At 45.7% G+C, this 24,274-nt stretch overlaps 10 protein-coding genes and 2 non-coding genes across 12 annotated transcripts; 8 read left to right on the forward strand and 4 right to left on the reverse strand. All coding sequences in view use genetic code 12, as the record gives it.

Moving 5' to 3' along the window:
- Nucleotides 1–40: 40 nt before the first annotated feature.
- On the reverse strand, nucleotides 41–1,041 carry CXQ85_004432 (uncharacterized protein; the record flags this gene model as incomplete). The annotated part of the gene is made up of 3 exons (XM_025488051.1): nucleotides 41–240; nucleotides 280–522; nucleotides 570–1,041. The coding sequence occupies 3 exons, from the start codon at nucleotides 1,039–1,041 to the stop codon at nucleotides 41–43; spliced, it is 915 nt and encodes a 304-aa protein (XP_025341859.1).
- Nucleotides 1,042–3,298: 2,257 nt separating this feature from the next.
- CXQ85_004433 (uncharacterized protein) lies at nucleotides 3,299–3,859 on the reverse strand (the record flags this gene model as incomplete). Its single annotated transcript, XM_025488052.1, has 1 exon — nucleotides 3,299–3,859. The coding sequence occupies one exon, from the start codon at nucleotides 3,857–3,859 to the stop codon at nucleotides 3,299–3,301; it is 561 nt and encodes a 186-aa protein (XP_025341860.1).
- A 766-nt stretch (nucleotides 3,860–4,625) lies between these two features.
- On the reverse strand, nucleotides 4,626–5,184 carry CXQ85_004434 (uncharacterized protein; the record flags this gene model as incomplete). Its single annotated transcript, XM_025488053.1, has 2 exons — nucleotides 4,626–4,988; nucleotides 5,050–5,184. The coding sequence occupies 2 exons, from the start codon at nucleotides 5,182–5,184 to the stop codon at nucleotides 4,626–4,628; spliced, it is 498 nt and encodes a 165-aa protein (XP_025341861.1).
- Nucleotides 5,185–5,554: 370 nt separating this feature from the next.
- On the forward strand, nucleotides 5,555–6,157 carry ECM1 (Ecm1p; the record flags this gene model as incomplete). The annotated part of the gene is made up of 2 exons (XM_025488054.1): nucleotides 5,555–5,567; nucleotides 5,631–6,157. 2 exons carry the CDS (start codon nucleotides 5,555–5,557, stop codon nucleotides 6,155–6,157), a joined length of 540 nt encoding a protein of 179 aa, XP_025341862.1.
- Nucleotides 6,158–6,358: 201 nt separating this feature from the next.
- Nucleotides 6,359–8,209, forward strand: CXQ85_004436 (calnexin; the record flags this gene model as incomplete). The annotated part of the gene is made up of 1 exon (XM_025488055.1): nucleotides 6,359–8,209. One exon carries the CDS (start codon nucleotides 6,359–6,361, stop codon nucleotides 8,207–8,209), a length of 1,851 nt encoding a protein of 616 aa, XP_025341863.1.
- Nucleotides 8,210–8,916: 707 nt separating this feature from the next.
- Nucleotides 8,917–9,834, forward strand: CXQ85_004437 (uncharacterized protein; the record flags this gene model as incomplete). Its single annotated transcript, XM_025488056.1, has 1 exon — nucleotides 8,917–9,834. The coding sequence occupies one exon, from the start codon at nucleotides 8,917–8,919 to the stop codon at nucleotides 9,832–9,834; it is 918 nt and encodes a 305-aa protein (XP_025341864.1).
- Nucleotides 9,835–12,436: 2,602 nt separating this feature from the next.
- Nucleotides 12,437–14,044, forward strand: JEN2 (Jen2p; the record flags this gene model as incomplete). The annotated part of the gene is made up of 1 exon (XM_025488057.1): nucleotides 12,437–14,044. The coding sequence occupies one exon, from the start codon at nucleotides 12,437–12,439 to the stop codon at nucleotides 14,042–14,044; it is 1,608 nt and encodes a 535-aa protein (XP_025341865.1).
- A 1,223-nt stretch (nucleotides 14,045–15,267) lies between these two features.
- CXQ85_004439 (uncharacterized protein) lies at nucleotides 15,268–16,101 on the reverse strand (the record flags this gene model as incomplete). Its single annotated transcript, XM_025488058.1, has 3 exons — nucleotides 15,268–15,728; nucleotides 15,780–15,820; nucleotides 15,851–16,101. The coding sequence occupies 3 exons, from the start codon at nucleotides 16,099–16,101 to the stop codon at nucleotides 15,268–15,270; spliced, it is 753 nt and encodes a 250-aa protein (XP_025341866.1).
- A 1,138-nt stretch (nucleotides 16,102–17,239) lies between these two features.
- CXQ85_004440 (uncharacterized protein) lies at nucleotides 17,240–18,904 on the forward strand (the record flags this gene model as incomplete). Its single annotated transcript, XM_025488059.1, has 1 exon — nucleotides 17,240–18,904. One exon carries the CDS (start codon nucleotides 17,240–17,242, stop codon nucleotides 18,902–18,904), a length of 1,665 nt encoding a protein of 554 aa, XP_025341867.1.
- A 573-nt stretch (nucleotides 18,905–19,477) lies between these two features.
- On the forward strand, nucleotides 19,478–19,549 carry CXQ85_004441. Its single transcript has one exon. It is a non-coding gene; the product is annotated as a tRNA-Asp (tRNA).
- Nucleotides 19,550–19,561: 12 nt separating this feature from the next.
- CXQ85_004442 lies at nucleotides 19,562–19,632 on the forward strand. The gene has a single exon. It is a non-coding gene; the product is annotated as a tRNA-Gly (tRNA).
- Nucleotides 19,633–20,456: 824 nt separating this feature from the next.
- On the forward strand, nucleotides 20,457–24,191 carry CXQ85_004443 (transport protein particle complex II subunit; the record flags this gene model as incomplete). The annotated part of the gene is made up of 1 exon (XM_025488060.1): nucleotides 20,457–24,191. The coding sequence occupies one exon, from the start codon at nucleotides 20,457–20,459 to the stop codon at nucleotides 24,189–24,191; it is 3,735 nt and encodes a 1,244-aa protein (XP_025341868.1).
- Between the last annotated feature and the right edge of the window lie 83 nt (nucleotides 24,192–24,274).

Raw genomic sequence — 24,274 nt, forward strand, 5'->3', positions numbered from 1 at the left:
TCATGCCATTAAATAACCTACATCAGTGAGCAACCAGCACTCACTTGAACACAACGTCAGGCTCCTCTTCATCGAATGTCTTGGTAGCAATATTGTTGTCAAAATTGCCCTCGATGTTAGCAATACCAGTCTCACTTCCTACTGGAGGACCTGATTCCGTCTGTGGAGTCTCCACTTCTTCTTCCGTAACAGTCAACTGATTCTTCTTTGACTCGTCGTCCACGGGCGAGTCTCCATTAACTCGTTGAAAGTATATGTGTTTTTGGCGGGGTGCGGAACTGCTGTCGTCGTCATCCTCATCTTCATTTGTTGAAGGAACCTGAACGACATAGTTCTCGTTTATGGCGTCGCTGTGGAAGTAGTCTCTAACGAGTTCTGAGCTCGAATTATTAGCGGGAACTGGCAAATGCGGTCTCTGCTTTATGGAGACGCTGGCTGCTCTAGAAGGAAGTTTATCAAAAAGCTGTGAATGGTGGAGCTGTTTAGCGAGATTGTCTAGCGAGCGATTATCTCTGGTGGAGCCTGTCGCCATAACAGGACTGCCATTGAGGCCTGCCCACCTATTAGACTCGTGTTGCTGCTGCTACTTCCAGAAGATCTTCCGTCATGATTGAGAGCTGGAGGTGGCTGGGTCAACTCACTCAAGTCGCCAGCGGTGGAATTATGTGAAGCCAAGATGGGGATGAATGTGTCGTAGAAATCGTAGGATGACGGGGATTTCTGATGAAGGCCTGGAGAACCTTGCTGGGAAGCAGAAGGAGGAACATAGCGTGCGCTATTTCCATTAAGCACACTTGGAGGAGGAGTGAAGAAATTAGGTCTCTTTTGTTCACTGAAGGTGTTGCTAGTGGAGGAGCCCCTGGACAGAGACATGTTGTCCTCGTGAACATCTAAATCGGTGGAGGAAACCTGTTTCTCGTGAGCAGTAGCCACATCGGACCCTTCTTTCTTTTCGTAGTTGCTGGCCTGCCTATGTAAGGCATCCTGGAACTGGTTGAATGAGTTTTCGTCTCTAAGTTCGACGTCTATATCTTGTTCCATAGTGTCCTCCTTTCTTTGGCGCTTCCTATTTCGGAAGAAGAAAGCAACGCAAAGTACTAGGATTACGAGGCAGGGGATACCAACCGAAAGGCCCACAGCCAAAGAGTTGTCGTAACCCATCAAGTATCAATAGGCAAGTTTAGGGGCTTCGATTAAAAGGCAGTTCTAGAGTGAACCTGGAAGCAAAATATGAGCGAGGGACAGTTTATTGAGCGAGGGAATGTTCCATGAACTAGGAAGAAACTGAGGAATCGGTTGCGTTGGTTGTCGTCGGTTGCCGGTTCCGAAAGCTGAGATCTCCCTTTTTTTTTTTTGTTTGGTCGAGTGTTGATCAAAATGGAGCAGGGACGGAATGGAGGATGTCCAGAAAACGAGCCCTTGATGGAAATCAGCAGGAGGTTGAAAGCTGATGGAAAAAGAAAATGCACTAATGTGGCAGGTAGTTGGAAGGCTTTCTTTTTTTTTTTTTTTTTTTTTTTTTTGTGGAGCTCTGTCTCTATTCACGCCAACTTCTCTGTCTCAGGTGGCTCAGACTGGCTTTTCCGAGGCGTTGTCGGGGGGTACACCGGGGATTGTTCCGGTCACTCAAGCTATTGCTCTCACGTGACTTCCGGGGGCATGTTCCTGGCCTGTCAGCGAGCAGCCCAGCAAGTATTCCCCAGTGCTCGCCTGGAGTTCCGGCCCACGGCCCCAGCCAGCTCCTTTCTTGCCTCACCACTGTCACTGTGACACAGATAGCTAAATTTAAACACCAATAAAAACTATCCATAAATTTCCCGTGAACTTCGCTCCAAAACCGCCCCAACAATACATTTTTTTTCTTCCCCAACCCTTTGTTTGCGCACCTTCCAGCGCCCAGCAGCACAGTCTCCTAAACCCCTTGGCCCTCTCGACGAAGGGTTTTTCCCAGTGCTCGCTTCAATACACTTGCGCCCGCCCGCGCCAGCTTTTTCTTCTTTCTTTTCTTTTTTTTTTTTTTTTGCACTCTTTTTGGACTTTTTTTACCTGCCGCCGTCTGGTGCCCAGGAACCCCCAAAATCTGCCTGGTGCTGTAACTGAGCCGCTGAGGCTTTAGGCGAGGCGGTGAGTGGCATGTGTGGAGAAACAGAGGATTTACATGTATGCTTTCCTCGAATAAGTCAAAGCCAGCCAAAGTTAAAAGCGCTACAAAGGTGATTGTTAGTGGACCTCCTTGCTGGCCAAGTGGTTCGTTTCCTGTCCTTTCTCGAGGCCTTGCGGTTGGCGGTAATTTTTGGTGGAGCGCAGCGAGCGCAGCGGTAGAGCTGTTGCGGACCAGGTGGTGAAATTCCCAGCCAACACAGGCAGCCGTTTGCGAAGTGGGCCCACTGCGTAGAAGAAATGTGTACAAGAGTTTATTCTGTATTTTCCATGATACCCATAGTATGCTTATTTTCTACTCACCATATTCTTCGTCTTCAGGTGAGTTTTGTGCCACTACACTGATTGCTGCGAAACCGTCCTCGACCTGGTGGGCTCCCTGCGCAACCCACCAGACCGCACAGGCAATTCCGAGGGTGCCCAATCCGGCCGATCTGATTTGACCTTTGAGGAAAAGCTATGAGGAAGCCTCTCTAAGCGGCACGGGTCTGCCGGAAACTGGGATCATGGGGCCGATTTTCATAAGATTCCGTCTTTGCCCTCTTTTTCTTCGAATTCTGCTTAAGCCGCCAATTGGCGGTTTTGTGGTGTTGGTGAAAGTCTTGGTGCTGTTTACATCCACCAATGCCCAGCTCACTAACCGTCTGCATTAGGCAGCAAAATGCCTGGAACGGGCCCATGTAAATGGCTGCAAAGGATGCCGCAGCCATGCTATTTTTGACACCTGCAACCACTCTCTGCTTGACTATTGAGGTCCAACTGATAAAGCTTTATGGTGCCTTTGACTGCTGGATAGAGGCTTGTACTAGGGCTATTTTTAGAAGCGGTTAGCTATGGCATTTAGGTTTGAATGTCTATTTAATGAAAGCGTAGTCCAGGATTGAGGCGGTTTTGAAGGCTTTTTCATGGTCTTGAGGGCTCCATGGTATATGTTGAAAAACCTTTGGGTAGATACAAAAATACCTTACCCTCGGTTTGAGAAATCAATAGTGGAATGATGAGGCGTTCTGGAGGCTACTATTAATACCTTCTTTTGGAAGAAAGCGGTCTACGGATTCCGATCATCGTGTCCTATCGTAGCAGTTTGAGTTCATTTCTATGTACAATTGCAATTCGTAAGTGATGTGCTGGGGGACCTCTACAATTCGAAGTCCACAGAAGCATCCTTGGCCAAATCAATCACTTCGCCGTTGTCGGTCTCCAACGTCCAAGCGTGGATATCAAATGGGACTAATTTAGATGTTCTGGTAGCCCTGAGATGCAAGTTTCCTCCGCCAGTATCGCCCTTGACCTTAAAAGTAACATCAATGTTTCCCTTCACAGTATTAAGAGGGCCCCAAATCCAGGGCCACGAGCTCTCAAAACCAATGTTTGGCCCGAGAGCCGCTTTGGCATGTTCAGATCTTCTTAAGCAGTAGAGCACAGAGTTCACGATTGGTGATCTAGTCTTCTCATAGTTGAAAATGAGAAGACACGAGAGCGTCGTGCCCACGGCATATGCCCAAAAGTATCTTCTGTTCTGTTTTTTCGTCTTGAATGGATCCGGCAACTCACGTTCCACAGAAACTGGAATCGATCTCACTATAGTGTCTTGAGGAGGAACACCATCATCAGGATGCTTATGCGCAGCTTCACTCAGGAAGCGTATAGACTGAAGAGCAGGCTGGTTTACTCTTATAGCAGGAACCGCCGAACGCATCATGGACGAAAGGGAAGCAGTCCTCATCCCTATACGGTGGCCTACTTTCAACATATTTAGCTAAGTAGTAGGTGCAAAGTTTGATATAGTGAAGCGTTCCAGGGTGCACGGAGGTAGAAAGGTGACGCCGAGGTGGAGTTGGCCACTTTGAAAAGGGCCATCCAGCAAAGAACATAATGGAGTGGTATTTTTCCTGTTTTTCGAACAGCTTATAAGTGTGGTATACAAGTAGGATAATTGACTCTTTTTTTCTTTGAACTTTTTTTGATTATGTTAATAAGTTGATTTACATTCTGTCGGTTCTTCTGCAATTTGGGTGCGAAAGACGTAAAAGTAACTGAATATGGTGATGAACCGAAATTCATAAAATGATAATCAGACCACCAAAAATTGAAAATACAGAAAAATTGAATTTTAATCTATGGCTCTTGATGGGCCGGTGAAGAGGGAATTTTCTTTTGGTTTATTCTTCAAATTCGCCTCTCATTGGCAGATTCTATTCCATTATCTCTCAAACCTGACCACTCGTATAAATTCAGAGAGGTGCGGAAAGCATGGGAAAGCTTAACTATGGGAGGTAAGCGCCAGGCATATTTGCTTATCTGGATCAAACACACAAACGAAAAGGAGACCGTAGGAAGCAAGGATTTTAATCTAGAATTACTATAAAATACTATTCATAACACATTGGGCTGAAGAAATCACGTATCTCACTTACGATCAAATCTAATGGTCCTCTAAGGTTGTAATGGCCATCGTCTAGAGCTCATAGATCACATTTACACACATACCAATCCAAGGTATCAAAACCATCCAATTGAGGGATGCTCTTTCTCTCGTCGACAAATGCCATATCGAGGCTCCGATTCAAAAACTTCACCACCGGCTGGGCTTCGCTTACCTGTTTTGGAACCATGATGTAGCATTCTGTGATATCCCACTCCTCTTCACACAACTCAATAAAATCCACACATGAGCGTAAGAGGTTACCAGAAACCAACGCTTGGGTTCCCTCGGGACTCAAGAGAAAAATACCCACGGGGCATTTCAGTTCTGTTGGCGCCCGTCGTTCGATTCTGCCTTCTAAGAGGCGAATCTGTTGCGTACCATGTTGTACGCTTACTTCCAACTTGGAATGACTAAGCAGAATTGCGAAGTCACAGACACGACGGAGCTGTCGGAGCTAGGACCGAAAGCTGATTGAGTTTGGAAGCGACGGCCATGGTGCTGTAGTTGGTGATATCGCCAGGAGCCACAAAACCGCTGGTGATGGTGGCGGACGAACGGTGACGATTCAGGTCATACTCTGGTTCTGGAAGATTCATTTTGCTGGCTAAAGATTCGAAAAAAGACGTATAATGATGGGTATTGAAGCTGGGGGATGATATCTGAAGGGAGTGATAAGGAATAAAGTGGAACGCGGGCCACGGTCCAGTCATGTGATGAAACACACGTGAATAAATCAGGACAAGAAGATTGGAGGATATGCCCTTTTGAAATGCTTATAAGAAGCATGGAAATATTTAAGAGTGATGGTAATGGTCGCTTAGTTAAGCAGAAGCTTTCTAGAAGCATACTGGAAGCTATTGTTCTTTTTAGAGATAGAATCACTAGGTGAGCATCGTCTTTCCTATACACAATACTCTCTCTTCTAGTACCTCATCGGATCGAAGCCCCTACGACTTTTGAACAAGAATGGCAAGAAAAGGTATGTGATCATCTAATGGTATAGTGTATCTATCCTAAGTCAACTCAAGTTACTAATGTCCAGTTTCCAAGCATAGCAGAGCTGCTCGTAGAGGTGAGATCGACCTCGAAGGTGAAGCAAAGTCGTTGGCTAGCGTACCAAAGACAGAGAACAGCGATGTTCGTAAGTCCATCATCAGAACGACAATTAAGAATGAAAACCTTCTAGCAAAAAAGATGGAGAACGACGCTATCCGTAAGAAGGCCAACAAGAGAAAGACCAACTCCTTGAAACATAAGGTGGACAGAAACCTGAAGCTCGATGGAGTCTTGGCCACTAAGATTCAGCAAAGTATTGATCGTGCCAAGTATGTCCAGAATGCTAGAAAGCTGGGCTGGGACCAGATCAACAAGGGCTTGAATGTGAAGCCAGTGGAAGCTACCAAGACCGAGGAGAAGCCAAAACTGGAGGAAGAAATGGCCATTGAAGAAGAGGATGCATACGTTGAAGAATTCTTCTCAGGATCAAAACCAGCAGAGGAAAATGAAGAGAAGGCCCAGAGAAAGCCTGATCAGAATGCGTTTTCCTTGCTCGAGGAAGCCGAAGCATGAACAGAAGACACCACTGACAATCAGCTTGTATATTAGACAAAGAAGGGTTATTATAGGTAATTTACTAATGAAAACTTGATACTTGTACGTGCCTTTCTCTTAAGGTTTTATTCTGACTGGTCTGCACACAAGACAGTAGTAGGCGTAGATTTCCACCTACTTCTCAAGGCTGCAACATCACGTCTATCTAAAAGCATAGCCATGGATTTGAGAAAATTGGCATTGTTTTTGGTTCTGATCGCCCCTTCATTGGGGAAGGATTTCGTCCCTTTTGACCAATCTCTGCTCAGCAAAGACTCCTTCTTTGAGCAATTCGACTACCCATCTTTGCTCGAGTCAGGATGGATCCCCTCCCAAAGCCTGAAAACAGGCCCATTCGACTACGTTGGAAAATGGAAGATTGCTGACACTTCGAAATACGCAGCCTTTGAGGGTGAAAAGGGCTTGCTCATGGCGAAAGAAGCAGCTTACTACGCGATTTCCAAGAAGTTACCTCAGACGTATGTCAGAGGAAAAGACGACGATTTGGTAGTTCAATTCGAAGTTAAGTTCCAAGAAGGTGTAACATGCAGTGGCGGCTACATCAAACTCCTTAGTGAAGGAAGTGTTGGGGAGGAATTCAGTGATAGAACGCCTTTCGAGGTGATGTTTGGACCAGACATCTGCGGATCAGAAAGCAAAGTTCACTTCATCATCAACAAGAAGGATCAGGAAACCGGACAATATGTGGAACATAAGTTGAGAAGGCCACCAATGGCCAGAAATCACGTCCTCACCAACTTGTACACCTTGATCTTTAGAAGCGACGGCAGGACAGAACTTAGACTTAATGGTGACATTGCTAAGGCTGGAAATGTGTTTACCACTCTCAAGTTCATGGAACCACCTTTGACGGAACCAGAATTCATTGAGGACAAGAGTGCGCAGAAACCAGATGACTGGGACGATCAATTCTTCATCCCGGACCCTGATGCAGTCAAACCGGACGATTGGGACGAAGTTTACGGCGCACCATGGATCCCCGATCCCAAGGCTACTAAACCCGAAGGATGGAAGGACGACCCCACAATACCAAAAGAGATTCCTAACCCTGATGCTACCAAACCTAAGGAGTGGCTAGAGGAGGAAGATGGAGAGTGGGAAGCACCATTGATAAGAAATCCCGAGTGTTCGGTTGGCTGCGGTCCATGGACCCCTCCAGAAGTACCAAACCCCAAGTATAAGGGTTTCTGGACTGCTCCTCTGATTGAAAACCCAAACTACAAGGGCATCTGGAGAGCCCCAAAGATTAGGAACCCACGTTTTGGAAGGGATGAGAATTCAGACTTGATCGGTCCTGTGGACGCATTAGGGTTCGAGCTCTGGACAATGACGCAGGGGGTACTCTTTACAAACATCTACCTTGGACATTCTGTCGAAGAAGCGGAAAGGATCGGGAATAACACCTTCATTCCCAAGTCACAAGAAGAATGGGAAGTCTACAAAGCCAACAAGCCGAAGCCTGAGCACGACGCCAAGCCACCACCACCCACGTTTGAGGATATCCTTGATGATGAAAGCATAAACGTGGTAAGTGAGGGTCTTGGGCTCATACTTCAATTCTACAGAGGCCTCTATGATGACGCACTTGATTATTGGTACGAGTTCCAAGTTGACCCAGCTGTCGCCATCTCAGAAAAACCCGTGAAATTTGCAATTTACTGTACCGTTGGAGTAATCGGTCTCACTGTCGTGTTTGTTACAATCAACGTGGTATTGTTCTTAGTGCTCACAGCTAAGAATGCATCGGGGCCCACGGGGCGAGACGACTTGACAGGTGATGGAAAAGAACAAAAGGAATCGCGAAGCGAGATCACAAAGCCTCAAAGTAGACCAGTTGTCTCTAAGAAAGAAGGCGGCATCAGCAGCGCAAAAAGTGCTGAAACGCAAGTGGCAACAGGCACGGTTGAAGATGAGCCAGTGGCTAAATCCACTGGAGCAAGCGCTGGTAAAGCAGATGGATTGAGGAACAGAGTACAAGAGAGTTCAGCTGGTAGAGAAGCCAATGCTTGAGTCTGAATACTAAAGTTTGAAAAAGGTTTAACAACAGATTTGGACCATGGAAGTTCCAAAAGAACACAAAATCACCGAAAATGTCACAAAACCAGCTTTCGAGCACACGGATGCAAATTGGAGGACGCCTCAAGCGGTTCAATTTTCATTTTTGCTCACAGGAGGAAAGCCTATTGGAAGCAATAGTGCCTTCGTGATATCTGACGTTTTCCTCGGCCCGGAAACCGGTGAGATCTGTCTCCTTCGAGGCTTAGAGCGCACATGGGACCTAAAAAGTATTAATGATGTTGAGCAATTGAAAGCGGAACCGAAGCAGAAAAGGTGTAGCAGCGGAAAGGCGTTAAACGTAACAAGGCGGAACCGTGCAGGGATGAGAGAGTCGCCCATACTAAAGAACACTGTGGCCGTGCATAGGCGCCCCTCAGACAATACATTATCTGCGGCTTAAAAAAGACAAACGAACGCAAGTAGATTGCAGACAAACGTTGGTTTTAACCTTTCTTGCCTCACGTGGCGGAAAACTGTGAATCCTAACCATGGCTCAAAAGACACAAACCCACGTTGGGCACAAATTGTGATGCTATAAAGACCCCAGCGATGGTCCCTGAATCTCCTTCTCTATCAATTCTTTCGTTACACGTTTTTTCTGCAGTGGCCTGCCAGTGTACACTACTTTTCCCCTATTAGTTAATTGCCTGCGCCTAAGTATGTCGATAAAGACTGCGAACGATTCTCACAAGAGAGGTAACGTCACCAAGTTTGCTCGGTTGGCTTTCGTTTTAGTTACTGCTGCTTTCTTTGTTATATTTGATATGGGTCTTCCAGTTGCGTCCGCGTTGAAAATCAGACTTTACACCAACAACATCCGTTACGACAACAAGAACCTTGTTAGTGGTGAACACTCATGGAGTGAAAGAGAGCCATTGGTCACTGAGAGTATCAGGTTCCACACCCAGGCTGGTCCTTCCGTGGTGTGCTTGCAGGAGGTTCTTCGTAACCAATTGGAGGATATCTTGGGTGATTTGAACCTGGAGAACAAGAACGAGTGGGATTACTATGGTGTTGGTAGAACTGACGGAAAGTATAAGGGCGAGTATGCTCCAATTCTTTACAGAAATGCTGACTGGAACGCTGTTGAGAAGAAGACTTACTGGCTCAGTCCAACCCCAGACAAGCCTTCCAAGGGCTGGGACGCTGCGTTGGAGAGAATTGTCACTACTGTGATCTTGGAGCTGAAGCACAATGGCCAGAGAGTGAAGGTGTTGAACACCCACTTTGACCATAAGGGTGTGGAGGCCAGAAGAGAGCTGGTTAAATTGATCATGAGCAAGATGGAACTGGGCCCAGAGCCTCCATTCTTGTGTGGTGACTTCAACACTGAGCCAAAGGATGAGCCATACAAGCTTTTGAGCAAGAGTGGCTTCAAGGACTCCAGAGTCCAGGGTAAGACTTACGGCTACAAGTCGACCTTCAGTGACTTCAACCGTCAGCACGAAGCTAACACCATCATTGACTACATTTGGGCTGGTGACCACAGTCAATGGCACACATACGGTGTGGTTCCAAACTACTTTGACTTCTACATGAGTGACCACAGACCTGTGATTGCCGACTACACAATCTAGAGCAGATAGCTCGAGACAGTTGATGCCAATGGCACCCAAAAGTATCTGACATTTTTTGACATTCTTAACGACCTTTATATTTTCGTATAAAAATCATAGTATTGAATCTTAAGCTTGGCTGTAGGTACCTTAGCTCTCATAGAAGAGGTGCTCTTTAAAAATTTTCACTTCCACAAGCCTTTCCCTAGCAGTAAGTAACCCAATCTGGGCTCTCCTATATCAATCGAGCCAATGCATGCCTTAGTCTTGTGCTGACGACTAAAACCAAAGTTCATTCTCGTGGAAAATGCTGGAAGTGCTTAGTTTTTATCAGGCTGTATACTTGCCTTATTTGTTCAAGTTATATGGCTTGGAAGCGAGACGTAGCAGGTTGAACCCACCGAGTGGTATAAGCATTGACAATATTATCTGGTAGTGGAATGTATGATTGAATTTACTTTGAAAGAAAATCAGTTTAGCCTCTTATCATGGTGCTTTTCGCTTAACTTTCTTGTACTTCTTGTATAACTTGATGTACTTTCACGTAATTTTTGGATTTTTTGAAGTACTTTTCGTAGTTGAAAACACTTAGAGCTCTCACGAGATGCAAGATAAACGACTGAGCCGTACTTCGCCTAGATTCGGAAACATTTCCAGCCTGGTTACAGATCTACGTGTGTATATACGTCTCGCTCAAGATCTTCATTGATTTAAGGTTTTGCACCTCACTCATAGCATTAGCCACGGAAGGACAAAGCTCACCTATGGGGGAGCCAAAAATTTTTATGGGAAATAGAAAAAGTTTTTCACAAAAATGAAGAAAAAGTCGTCGTTCGTAGGATATGTTGTGAAAACGAAAAAGTAAGTAAACCAGCAAGCCAGGATACCCATATTCGGGGTTGTAGTCCGACATTTTCCTGCTTTTTCTTGGTACCCGGAGCTCAAATACCCCTTATCTTCCAGAACTGTTCTTTTCTCTCCATCCCACACCAATCTTATCGATTTTGGTACCTTTTACGATTTATCTGTGCCCACATCTATTATTCGGCCAATCTCGGTACCGCTAGAAACCGGGAGCAGATGTTGGGACGACGATGGTGGAGGTGGGGCTCTTTGACAACAATGGACCGGAGAAAATGATCTTGGAGATTTACAATGAAACACCGGGAGTTCTGTACGATAAGTGCTGCCAGCCAGCCAATAGATACTGCAAGATCCCCTGTACCTTGGTTTGGAACCCCAATTGCCGTGGCACCCGGAGAAACTTCAGGGTTACCTGAAACAGAAGAAAGATCTTCGCATAGAAAGCACCACTTCTTCCACGATCTCCACCACCAACTCTATTTTCCCCTAACCGGAACAGCTTGAAATCTTCCGAGCACCGCGGTGGGGTGGCTGCGGGGGAGGGGCAGGAAGAAGGAGCGCATGAAACGAGTTGAGAATCTTAAACGGCTGAAGGTAAAATATTTCTCTGCTTAACCGTGATATCAAAACCCGTCCTTACAAATACCACTGGTTTTTTGCCATTTTTTGTGGTCTGGCTCAGCCTAAATGTGCCTTTTTGTGAGTCTCTGGGCGCGGGACATTCTCGCATTGACAGGTGCGCTGACAGAAAAATTGGCATATTTTACTACTAGCCGCTAGGCGAGGTGACGCAGGAAAAAGCTGGGCATTTGGTTGCGAACACAGTATTGGAGATCGTGGTGGAGGAAAGAACGGGGTGATTACTAAAAGAATTGAGAATTGTCTTGTTGTGTAGAGAGCGAGTTTCACTTGCTGCTGGAGGATTGCTCCTATTGGTTGGTTTATGGTTTGGGTCTGGTGTAGTGCCCCCACAGAGTTGTGAGCCTATCAGTGTGGGTTATGTTCCTGTTTCTCTTGTTTCAAACGACGTTTTGTTACAAAGAGAAAGGCACCTGGACGCTCCAGAGGGTCACTGGAAACATTTACGAACGACAAAGGGTCCCAAAGATCCTCCCAAAAAAAGTGGCAGTGTCACAAAAATACTACAAAGGTGGAGATATGAAGAAAGAACAATGTAACACTTTCCAACGACGTGGGGGACCGAGTTTCTCGGTGAGACCCTCAAAAGCCACCGAACCTCCACGAACTCCATACAACATCCCGGATATTTGCTCTTCACGTCCTCCCAGCCTGCCCTCACGCAACTCCACGGATAAAATCGCTCTTCCCGGAACCCCCTACCCCAACAAGCTAAGCGCCTAGTATCAGATCATATCCCATTCGGTTACGTTTCTAGGGCCAAAACTCATGCACCCCGCATTGTGGGGCAAGCGGCGCTCACCGTATACCTTCCGTGAATGCATCCGAGCTCGCTCATTAGGCATCAATTGCCGCAACACTTAACCTACTTTTTGGGGGCTCCCCCAACCACACGCGAGGCTGAAGAGGCCCGGAGGGCTAATTTGTTCCATGGAGTATTGCGGGGCTTGCCACCATCACGTAGAGAATACAGAGCTTCTTTTGCTTTGTTTGCAGCTTCACTGATGCATCTGTAGTTGGTGCATTGTCATGTCTATATAAATGGTGGGGGTTTCTTGTTTTTTTTTGTTTCTTTCTTTAAATCTATTAACTAGCAGTCATGGCGTCTATAACTTCCTCCATGCACTCGGAGTATGTGAAAGAACATAACAAACATGTTATTCAGCCGCCTAAGCTTGACTCGAGGTCTATCAAGAAGTACCTCTCCACGAGAATCAGTTCCCTCTTCCCTTCGAAAGAAGAGCTTCGTTCTCACAGTAAGAGGGAGCTTTTGAACCCATTTTATCCATTGAAGCAAATGACATGGCACCACTGGAACTACTTCTTCATGGGTTTTGCAGGCTGGACCTGGGACTCGTTTGATTTCTTCACGGTGTCTTTAAATGCCCACGAGATTGCTGAAAGTTTCGACAAATCTGTCACTGATGTTACCTGGGGTATTACTTTAGTTCTTATGTTGCGTTCGGTTGGTGCTGTGATTTTCGGTTTCTGGGGTGATAGGTATGGTCGTAAATGGCCTTACATTATCAACTTGGCTCTTTTGGTTGTGTTGCAAATTGGAACTGGTTTCGTCCAGACTTATCAGCAATTTTTGGGTGTTCGTGCTCTTTTTGGTATAGCGATGGGTGGTGTTTTTGGTTTCTCCTTGGCTACATCTATGGATGACATTCCTGTCGATTGCAGAGGTGTCTTGTCGGGTATTTTCCAGGAAGGTTACGCTTTTGGCTATCTTTTGACTGTTATCTTCAACAGAGCCATTGTTCCAAACTCTCCACATGGATGGAGAGCTATTTTTTGGTTTGCTGCTGGTCCTCCAGTGCTCTTCGTCATTTGGAGAGCATGCTTCCCTGAAACTGATACCTACCTTCGCCAGAAGGAGATCATGAAGAAGGAACAAGAAAACAAGCCTGTTGCAAAGAAGTTCTTCACTATGTCTGACTCCGCTAAAGAGGCTTTTAGACGCTACTGGCTCATTATGATCTACTGTGTGTTCATGATGGTTGGTTTCAACTTTATGTCTCATGGCTCTCAGGATTTGTACCCTACCTTGTTGAAGGTTCAGTTGCAGTTTGGTGAAGACAGATCCACTGTTACAAACTGTGTGGCTAACTTGGGTGCTATGTTTGGTGGTTTTATTTGCGGTCACTTCTCTACATTCATTGGAAGAAGATTGACTATTATTCTCGCTGTGATTCTTGGTGCTGCTATGATTTATCCATGGGCATACTTGCGTTCTGGAGCTATCAATGCTGGTGCTTTCTTCTTACAAGCTGGTGTTCAAGGCGCTTGGGGTGTGGTTCCAATTCACTTGTCTGAATTGTCTCCTCCAGCTTACAGAGCGTTGGTTGTCGGTCTTTCTTACCAGTTGGGTAACTTGGCTTCTTCTGCTTCTTCAACTATTGAGAGTAAGTTGGGAGAAAAGTTCCCTACTAGAGCCCCAGATGGAAAGATGGTGTACGACTACTCCAAGGTTATGGCCATTTTCATTGGTGCTGTCTTTGCTTACATGCTCTTCATTATTTTGATTGGTCCAGAGAACAGAGGTGCTGACTTCAACATCTCCAGAGATGCTAAGATTGATGAAGACGAGGTGCACAGCTTGGGCGAGAGAAAGGATAGCATGGACTCACTCCACAAGAACGAAGTCGATCACATCGAAGCTACTGACCTTGAGAGGAAGGCAGATGTATCCTACGTTGAAACTGCCAAGGTCTCATCAAGAGATTAGTGTTTGTATGGCCCACTGGTTTGGGCATGTATGTCTACAAGATAGTATTTTAATATTTTATAACATACTTAATAGCAACATCGGACTTGTTGGCTGCCGCCGACAACGTTCAGTGAAGAGTCATGGAAGCATCTGCTTCAGGCACCAAGGGCTCAAGAGGCTCCCCAACCTCTACCCAAGTGTACCCGTCACAGACACAAACACTTTTCACCACCGACCATCAACGACGACAACGTAAAGGTCATCAACAGGACCAAGTATCAACAGCAGCAACAACGTTGATGAAGCGAGAAAGGATCAAGAGGCTCCCCAACCTCTGAGTAGTATACTTCTCATAGTTGTAACAAACCATCAACAGCAGGCCCAGCGACGACAACGTCAAAGGTCATCGGCAGTTCCCAGAAGCCAACAGGAGCAACGACATCGACGAATTAAAGAAGGCAGAAGCTCCCCAACAACTACCCCTGTGCACTTATAGTAGTCGATACTCCTCATGGACACTGAAAACCAACGACGACATCGTTCGAAGATACCCAAATGCCAATAGGGGCGACAGTAACCGACAAGTAGGAAGGGCTCAAAGGCTCCCCAACCTTTTCCCTAGTATACCCATCACGACCGCCACCCTTTCTCAACAAGTAGTTACCAGCAACGCTAAAGTATGCCGACGGTATCAAATAGCATAGAGACAACAACTGTCAGTAGGCAAAGACATAAGCTAGGGGCTCCCCAACCCCTTGCTAATACACCTCACACAGCTGTTTCTCCCTCTGGATAGCAAATGAAAGCGTCAGTTGATACTCCATCACCAATAAGACCAACACCAGTCAATAGGCACGAAGGGTAAGAGGCTCCCCAACCTCTACCCCAACAAAGGTACCACCGGCGCCACTCCTTCTCGGCAACAAAGACCAACGACGACAGCGTCAAACCCATCGACGATATCCAGTCCCCAGTAAAGGCTTCAACAGCCGACAGGCAAGCGGATTCAAGAGGCTCCCCAACCTCTGGCCAACTATACCCATCTTCGTATCCACCCGTCCCAAAAACCAAAGACCAACGACGAGGACAACAACGTCAAGACCATCGACGGCGCCCAGCTATCAATCAAAGCAGCGGCGACGATAGGCAGAAAGAGTCAAGAGGCTCCCCAACCTCTCTTCCCCAAGTAACCCACCATCAGTGCCACTCCTCTCAACAACTGAACACCAACGACGATAACGTCAAGTTCTCTTAAGCTTCGAAAGCTTAAACATCTTGCTCTGGTCCCGCAAAGCAGGAAGAGCAGCCGCCTTGGCGGCCTTCTTAGCAAATCTCTTTTCACGGTTCTTCAGCGGCTTCACCCCAGACATCTTGCTGGTCCCCTTGCCACTGTCCAACGTCGAGCTCCCCAACTCAACGTATTCAGACTCAAGCAAAGCGACGTCAATCTTGGCCGCCGTCGGCAGCTTCTCTGGTGTAGTCTCGGCGGTGAAAGCCTCTAGTTGTATGACCGTGTAGCTGTTTCCAGCCTCAAAAACAGAACCCTCTTGGTCGCCCGAACGGACGACAGTAAACGTAGTAGGTTCATATTTGACATCGATAAGGTCGTCGGCATCGATGTCGGCAAAGGTAGGCACCTCGGCGGCGTCGCCAGTGGTGTTGGTGCCCTCGTTGTTGTTGGCGTTGTCAATGACAACCTTCTCTCAAACCGTATGGTGGTCAGTCTTCGTCTTCTCTGTCTGAATCAATGAACGGAACCATAAGGCCCCTTCAGAACTCTCGTGTACCGCCTCCCTCATGGTCTCCATCTGAGCTAGTCATGACTTGTTCTCCCTGAAGTTATCATAGAGCTTATGCCAGTATATCTGCTGAGCGAGATCTCTTGCCCTGAGATCAAAACGACCGTAGACAACAAGACGACAAAAGAACTCGAACTCGCCGGCGGCCCATGGGATGGTTAAGCACTTGCCATCGTGCGTTATGATCGACCCATGGTGTAGCCACAGTGATTTGAGAACATCGCTGGTAAAAATGCAGCCCTGGGAGTACCAGAATGGTTCCGGCTGGAAGCTCATCCTGGAGACTTGTAGTAGGTGAGGGGCGACGGCTTCTTGGTGGTAGTATTTGAGAAGAAGTGCCGAAGAAAGACTGGGGTTAATAGACCAAGTTGTTGTTGGTCAAGAAGAAAGAAACGGTAAAGTGCTGGTGGTGGTTGTCTTCCCTATCTGAGGCAGATAGAGACTGGTGGAAGGCTTCTTGTTCTTGGGCGAATGTGATTTACTTTCTAGACTGTTGTAAACCTATTGCTGAACTTTAAGAAAAAGAAGAAGGTGAAGAAGAAAAAAGTGGGAATTGACCAGAAGGCCTCCTTTTATACCCGTTTGTACCAGCTGGACCGCGGGCTCCCAGCTCGCACACTTAACAGCAGAGCACCAGCGCTAGGAGGTAATTGAGGAGATTTATGTTCAGAAGGTGAAGGTTAAGGTGGTTTTTAGGGCTTTTGTCAAGAAATATTGGCTGTAACAGCCATTTGGAGGCCTATATGAATGGCTGCAAAATCTTTATACCGCCATACATGTTATATGCGCACGCTAAGAGTAGATGGTCCAGGGTCGCCGAAGCTCCCAGACGTCACAGTTCCGTAATAAACAGGCCTTAACAAGACAGTCAATAATTTACAGCAATACCTTTGGCTAACAGGGAAAGCTACGGGGTGGCTACTCATGGTGGGTATCTGGCCAGATGCCCTCTCAGTGACCTACTGGTCCCTACTGATAAGATAAGATAAGGTAGCAGTAACCTATCCCAACAACTCACCACTAGCCCCCTAACAGTAGCCACTGCCAACCTAAGCACGAAAAACATCAACCCTGAAAACAAATACCACGCCAAACCTTAATTACCTGGACCAGTCCAGTCTGGAGAACCACAGTGCGACGTCGGACCAATTCCATAGCTCAACGCGATCCATAGACTCAACACAGTAACACCCAAATCACTCTAAACATACCGTAAACCCCCAAAAAACCAAAGTACAACCTCTACCACCAGCGCAAAACAAAGGCTGAATTTGCCCATTCTTCCCCAAGGTTCCCCACAGAATCCTGTATTTCTCTTGATCCCTGTACTCCTCCCTGTCCATCCAAATAGCTAATGAATGCGCGTCTGAACCTCATCCTTTTTTTTTTTCACTATTTCACGAAGCCAGGTCTGATGGGTCCTGGAGGAAAACCTAAGGTCCGGGTTCGGGATAACCGAAAACAAAAAAATAAAAAGGTCGTCAGCAAACCTCAGCTTAAGAAGATCTTGGAGGGTCCAGGAGAAGCCATCGGCGAGGATGCGTTTGACTATACTGATCTTCCACGGCGGTTGGAACGGGACGTGCCTAAACATACTGGCAAGAAAGCGTTGGATGCTCAGGAATACGTTCGGAGCCTTCAATCAAGAGGGCCGGGCGGTCCGTTCCTTCTTATTCATTCGCGTATAGAAGGGTGCCCGGATGATGTTGAGTTACTGGCTGAAGCTGAGGAATTCGACCGGGGTGGAGATTACAAGTTTCTCTTGAACCAAGCGACGAAGGGGTTTGATCCCAAGATTTCGTTGCATGCTATGAAACAGATCAGGTGGATTTGCAGGACCCCGGTGGAAGTCTGCCAGTATGAGTTGAACGATGACTTGAACTATTTGCCTGAGAATGACTCCACTTATAAGATGGAGATCACCAATCCTAGCGGATCTACCAACGGACAGTTAACTTCTTTCTTGAGAAAGACAGGTTGGGAGAAGTTCAAGAAATTCGTGGACGACTTACAGTTAGCAGACGCAAAGTACGAGGTGTATTTGACGAAAATGGCCTTTGAGAAGCTGAACTCGAAGCGTGGTAAGAAGATCCTCACTCGTGCTGAAATGACAGAATTCATGGAAGTGATCGATAAGAGATTGAACAGTGTGCCAAAAGCCCTCGCCTCGCTTCTCATCGGTAACTCTCGTGTGATATACCCACATGTCTATTTCCCAGCTTTAAAAGATGTTGGACAGTTGGACGAGTTGGAGTCTGTTCTTACCAATGACAGATTTGGCTCTTGCGATCCAAACGAGGTCATTGCTGATATCAATGAGTTGCTTCTTGATCTTCAATTCGTTAAGTCCCTGACCCCAGACCTCATTCATGAATTCAAAGAATGCACAAGTACTCGTGATAACTACTTATGGGCCAAGATTCTTTATAAGCCAACCCCAAGAGCCCAGGAGCTTTTCAAGTACGGCTTCTTGCATCCCTCAGATGAGATATTGAGCTGGAACGAAGGACCAATGGTTAGACACAGATGGCAGCTGGCAGATGTGGAGATACAGCTTGGACTGGAAATGACACCACCTAAAAGGACAATCGTTGATCGTGTTCGTAGGAATCTTGAACGTGATCTCGGTGCTGCTACACATAAAAAGAAGTTGAAGGCGGTTGTTGGATATATGAGCAAAATGAAGCCCTACCGTAAGATTTCCGATCCTTTCGATATGAGCTGTGTTGTCAAGTTTTGCTATCAGTTCTGTGCTTTTTGTCATACAACAGACCATACCTTCCAGGATTGCCCAAGAAAAGGCTGCTATGTTTGTGGCAATGATTATCATTCGCGTGCTAACTGTCCCGAGGTTCTTAAACAGAAACAAGCCGAAAAGAAAGAAAGAGAGGAGGCAACCGAATCATCGGATTCATCTTCTGCATCATACATGGACGTATTTGACAATGACACCGAGGTGGAGTCCGAGCCAGAATACGACGTCCGAGAAGACTTGGGAACAGAGCCTAAAGTGATTGTTCACAAAGAGCCAACAGTACGCCCAGGGCTGTCAGAGACGACTCTTGCTGCAGAGGCGTGATCGAAATAGCCCATATGGCCTAATAGCTGAGCAAGCACCTCTCAGCAAAATAACACTTCATTTCGACAGAACAGAAAAAAAGGAAAGGAAGAAAACAAAGGAAAAAAGACAAAACAGGATAGCATTTCGAGAGACAAACAGTATAGTTAAGAGACAAACCATTTGCACGAGAATGAGTTTCCATGTCGGTTGCAACACCCCGAGGCCGGGCCTTAGGAATTGGTAGAACTGGTAGAACCTAAACCATTCATAGTGTAAGCACCGTCAGCGGTAATGGCTAGAGCAATATGGAACAATGACGCTACTATCGTTTTCACTCTACTTGTGAAGACAAACTGGCGAGAAGTTGGCTCTTGGGAGACACTATTTTCAGAGGGAAACAGTCTGATACCCAAAAAGCATTTAAACGGTGGATTCATGCTCTATAAATTTCCCCAGAGGTTCCTTGGGTCTTAAGGTTTACAATTATATAAAAATGTCACCAACAAGTCAAAAATTAGACGAGAAAAATACAAAAATCAATATTCATATAAATATATTATACAACCCCTAAGGCTTTACATGTACAACTCATCCGAGATAGTTTAGTGGCTAGAATTACCGCTTGTCGCGTGGTAGACCGGGGTTCAATTCCCCGTCTCGGAGCATTTCTCACTAGCGCAAGTGGTTTAGTGGTAAAATCCAACGTTGCCATCGTTGGGCCCCCGGTTCGATTCCGGGCTTGCGCATTTTTTTTTCTTGTTTACCTGTCCCTATCTTTTTTTGATCGATATCAGATGCTTTAAATAGCTTTTTGTTGTTGTTGTCTCACTGTCAATGCCTTCTGTGGACTTTGCAACCGCGCACTCACACAGTCCCAGTAAATAAACAAGTACAGCCCCAATTCATACAAATCACTTAAGAAATACTCTTAAAGTTGCTAGGCTGGTAATTTCACTTACATTCTTCGCCTCCCATGAATTTTCTGGGTTTTTCTTGACCGCCAAGTCGGAGGTTTTTCCAAATTTCAACTGTGGTCACGTGACCTCTACGCGCTGTTCGGTGTATGGTGCACGGACTGCAGATAAGGAGGTCTGTATAACGGACTGAGTAGTTGAGTGGTTCATAGTGTATTGAGATAACTAGTTAAGCTAGAAGGATGGAGGAAAGTCGACATCCTTATATAGTACAACTGGTAGCAATCTGGAGTCATTCAGTAGCAACCCAGCAACCCAGCAACCTTGGGAATTTTCTTGGGTTGCTAGCAACTTATAGACTAGAAGGGAACTCTAGGTCTCTGGGTAGATATCATGCCTGCATATGTGCATGTCTTCCAACACGCGCCTAAAGTAGCCTACTGCTTTGCAACCACATCACCAAATAGAAGCTATTCACCAAACGTCGTTGGCATATCCTGACTGATCCCATTGGCATACTTTCCTTTTCTTGGTGTTTTTATATTTTCCCTGTTTCTTAGCATAATTCAGTCAGCCAGGCGTGTGCAGTACACTTGAATCCAACAAGGCCTGTTTTTATTCATAATCGACGAACCTCCCACGATCCAATTCTATACATGAGTTTGGAAGACCCAGGGCTTCAGAACCCGGTCTCTGTGGGCTACTATGATCCTTTTGGCCTATATCCTGCGGTGAAAGAAGACTTTGAGTCAAAATTCCCTTTGACGAACCTCCATTGGAAGTACCACCCACTTAAACCAGTTAAGCTGATTCCACTGCTTCCCATTCAATTGGTCGAGGAAGTCCCTCATAGCTCAAGGAAGACGAAGCAGCCGACCGTGTATGACAATGTATACTTGCGTTTGGTGTTTGTCAAGGCTGATAACCTCGAAACCTATAGATCCCAGGTAAGGCCTTTGATCCAAGCATGGCTTGGCGATTTGGTCGCTGGAAGAGAAGTCAGCTGGGCAATTGTCCTTATAAGCTCTGGAATCTACAAGGAGAAGTCACTGACATTGATGAAAAAGTCGGTGTATGAAAAACTATTAGCGGATTTCTCCAAAAATGGAAAACACCAGGTCCTTCACCCTCTGGATGACCTAGACGAAGTCCTGGAGGAAGAGGAGTTTGTTTTCAGGATTGGTGATAAGTACAATAGTGATATCGAAAAGTTGGAGACCTTCAACCACATAACCACGGAATTCAAGGGTCTAATTTTGAGAACCTTTGATAGACGCTATAATGCCTACAATGAAGAGCTCGACAAAATGAAAGAGTCCAACGGAAACGATCCTGAATTATTGATCCGCGAGCTTTTTTATAAACTCAAGCTTGTTGATATCGTTGGAGATATGCGTTTTCTCGATGAATCCTTGGACTTGTACGAAGATATTAGTGAGGCATTGAAGGAACTGTCTCAATCGGTGAGCCATGCATTCGAACGGACTACCTCGAACTTTTTTGAGTCCGTGGAAAGTCAAAATTTTAATCCCGAGAAGACTGTCTTGTCCCGAGAATTGTTGGGCCAGTTTAATAAGTATTTGACCGAAGGCAAATCCATCAATCTTCTCCAAACAAACTTCAGCATATTCCTTGGTGCTTCTATATTGCTACAATCCCTAGCGAATTCTGCACCCACATTGTCATTATCATCTATTTACATTCTGCATTTATTTCAAAAGGTCATAAACTTTATCAACGAGGTTTCGGGGAGCAGGAGCAATGACGCACAAATCCTTGAGTGGTCTTGCTCACTTATAGACTTCTACTTGGATTTACCCGTCACCCATAAGCTTGTTCAGCTCAGCTCTAACAATGAAGATAATGGTGTCACATCGTCCGCTGGGATCTTTGAATATATGGGTGAGCTTAGGCTTCTAAAGAGAGGTCTAGCTGGACATTTGGCTAGTTTGAAGGGCTTTGAGCCACCTGAAATTGGATTTTTGCTTGAGGAGATTAGCCTTGACGACAGCAACGGGTCGACTCAACCCAAAAAGGAGGAACATGTGTTCAAGGATAAAGCTCTTGAGCAGATCCTTCAGTCCCAAGAGAGCTATGATACGTTCTACGAGGGCTTGACTTTGGCTGCCATTCAAGATTTCGCCAAATGCGAGAGAAAGAAAACCATAGATCTTCTTAGTGTTGACTTGGCTGTCTTGCATTACAGAAAGGGAAACTTCCAACAGGCTTACGAAGTCTTATTGACCTCGTACGAGTACTTCATAGAAAATGGTTGGAACTTCATGGGTGGAATGCTTCTTGAGATCTATATCAACTGCTTGGAAAAGCTTGATACGAAGGACAACATGCATGTTCTTGATACAAATATCAAGCTCCTCTCGACTCTTAAGCATGAAAACTCAAGAATCGGCGGTATTAATAAGTACGATATCGTCAAGACAGCCAAACAGAGGAAGCAGTTACTTGAACATATCTATGATATCGCACTGCAAGTTAGTGATATCGTTTCGATTCCTTTGGAAATCTTATTTGGAAGTACGGTCGATCCTTACATCGAAACATCAAAAGAAAAGCCTGGTGCCTATGTTTTGGAGCTCGATATAAAGAACCATCTTGGTATCGAATTGGATCTCAATGCGCTCACTTTGGAGATGGAAGAGTTGTCATCGTCAAGTCCAAAAACCATTGTGTTTTCAGCTGAGAACATAAAGCTTACACCAGGTCCACGCCAGAAAGTTTGTCTTTCAACGAACGACTTCAAGAATGCCTTCTTCAAGCCAACGAGGCTCACTTACAAGCCATGTGAGAACCTCATATTCGATCAAAGCTTTCTGGAAAGTGACACGACAGAACTGGTTCTCGCAAATGAGACTGTCGTACACACAAAAAGCAACAACGAGATTCTCCAACAAGGTTCTGATCCTGTGAATTCTTTGGGCATTTCTGTGCCGGTACCGGAACCCGTTGATTCCCTGGAGGGTGCTTTGTACATGTATGGTGATCCATCCAGCTTGAGCGCTAAATTCAGAGTGCCCGCAAAGATCGAGCTTAATGCTTCGGAGATCGAATTTGTGATCAACCCCGGCAAGGAGGCCGTCAAAAATGTCAAGGTTGACATAACTCCCGTTGACATTGGTGTCGAACTCATTGGCAGCCTTGATCATTTTGAGGAAGAGTCTCTTGATGCTGGTCAAGCTTTGACTAAAAAGATTCCGTACAAATATTTTGGTGATAGAAAGGTTCTTCAGTTTGCTGCAGTTGTTACCTATAGTATTGGCGAAGAGGAGCACACATACTCCTTACAGGATGATGTGGATAATAACCTAAAGATTCTGATCTCTGTTCAGGATATTTTCCGGGAGAAGTCCATCTACTCAAAGTTCCAGATCGGCTGTGCACAGTCAAGGACTCCAATACGTATTGTTGATTCAGACTTTCAATGCAACAACGAAAAGTATGCTGTTGCTAGTCTGACTTGTGACATCAATGAGAGTAATACGCAACTTGCGTTTGGAGAACAACCGGCCTTTATGTTCTACCGAATCACGCCCAAACAAGGAAAGGTGTCTTCTTCAGATACTTTAGACTTGACTATCACTTTCTCAAACCTACAAAGTGAATGTGAAGCTGTTATCATCAATTTACAAAATGAGTTCTTCGACAGCTTTGAGCTACAGCGCTATTCCACACTTTTCACTGAACTAGTGGGACGCCTCCAGTTTGACCTCAACAGTTACGCCATCAACAATGAGATCCATATTAAGAACGCTGAAGATGTCAGAAGCTTGTTCTGGGAATCGATTAATCGTCACATCAGATCAGAGAAGGATATAGCAGAGCTCGTATGTTGCATTGATGGAATCCTCAAGAAAGTTATTCCTGTCGAGAACGTCAACTACGTCAGGCAACAGCTTTATATCCCTGTGGCTGTGCCAATCTTGGATATTCTCCACAATGTCGAATTTAACTACGGAAAGAAGGTGCAGCACCTTGTCGGAGAGCCGATTGAAATGAAGCTCCAAATTACGTCATCCATGAAGTGGAGCGAAGAAGAAGATGCCCCTCAAGAAGTGCTTGCGTCATCGTCGCCAGCAGGTAAAGCTACACAGAAGCAACAAATGTTCCAGTTTATTGTTCACCATGAAGACAATTGGCTTCTTTCTGGGTTAAAGAAGCACGCATTCTCGGTTCTGGGCGCAAACAGCAGGGCCGAGTTTGACTTGACGCTTATTCCCCTTAACGTTGGTAAACTTCCGCTTCCGAGGGTCACAATTAAGCCAGTCGACCAAAATGGGTCACTCAATAGGACCTCCACCGATACGGTGCATGAAAATGGATTGGAGACAGTCTTGGTTGTGCCCGAGTTACAAAGCATTACATTTTCTTTTTAGAAGATGAAAAACGGGTCATACATTGCATAACGAACTAAAATAAGAAAGAAACGACGAAGAAATGCAAAAGCCAAAGTCACAAG

This window comes from Candidozyma haemuli (assembly GCF_002926055.2).
Source record: "Candidozyma haemuli strain B11899 chromosome Unknown G_2014730914, whole genome shotgun sequence".
Classification (NCBI taxonomy): Eukaryota; Fungi; Ascomycota; class Pichiomycetes; order Serinales; family Metschnikowiaceae; genus Candidozyma; species Candidozyma haemuli.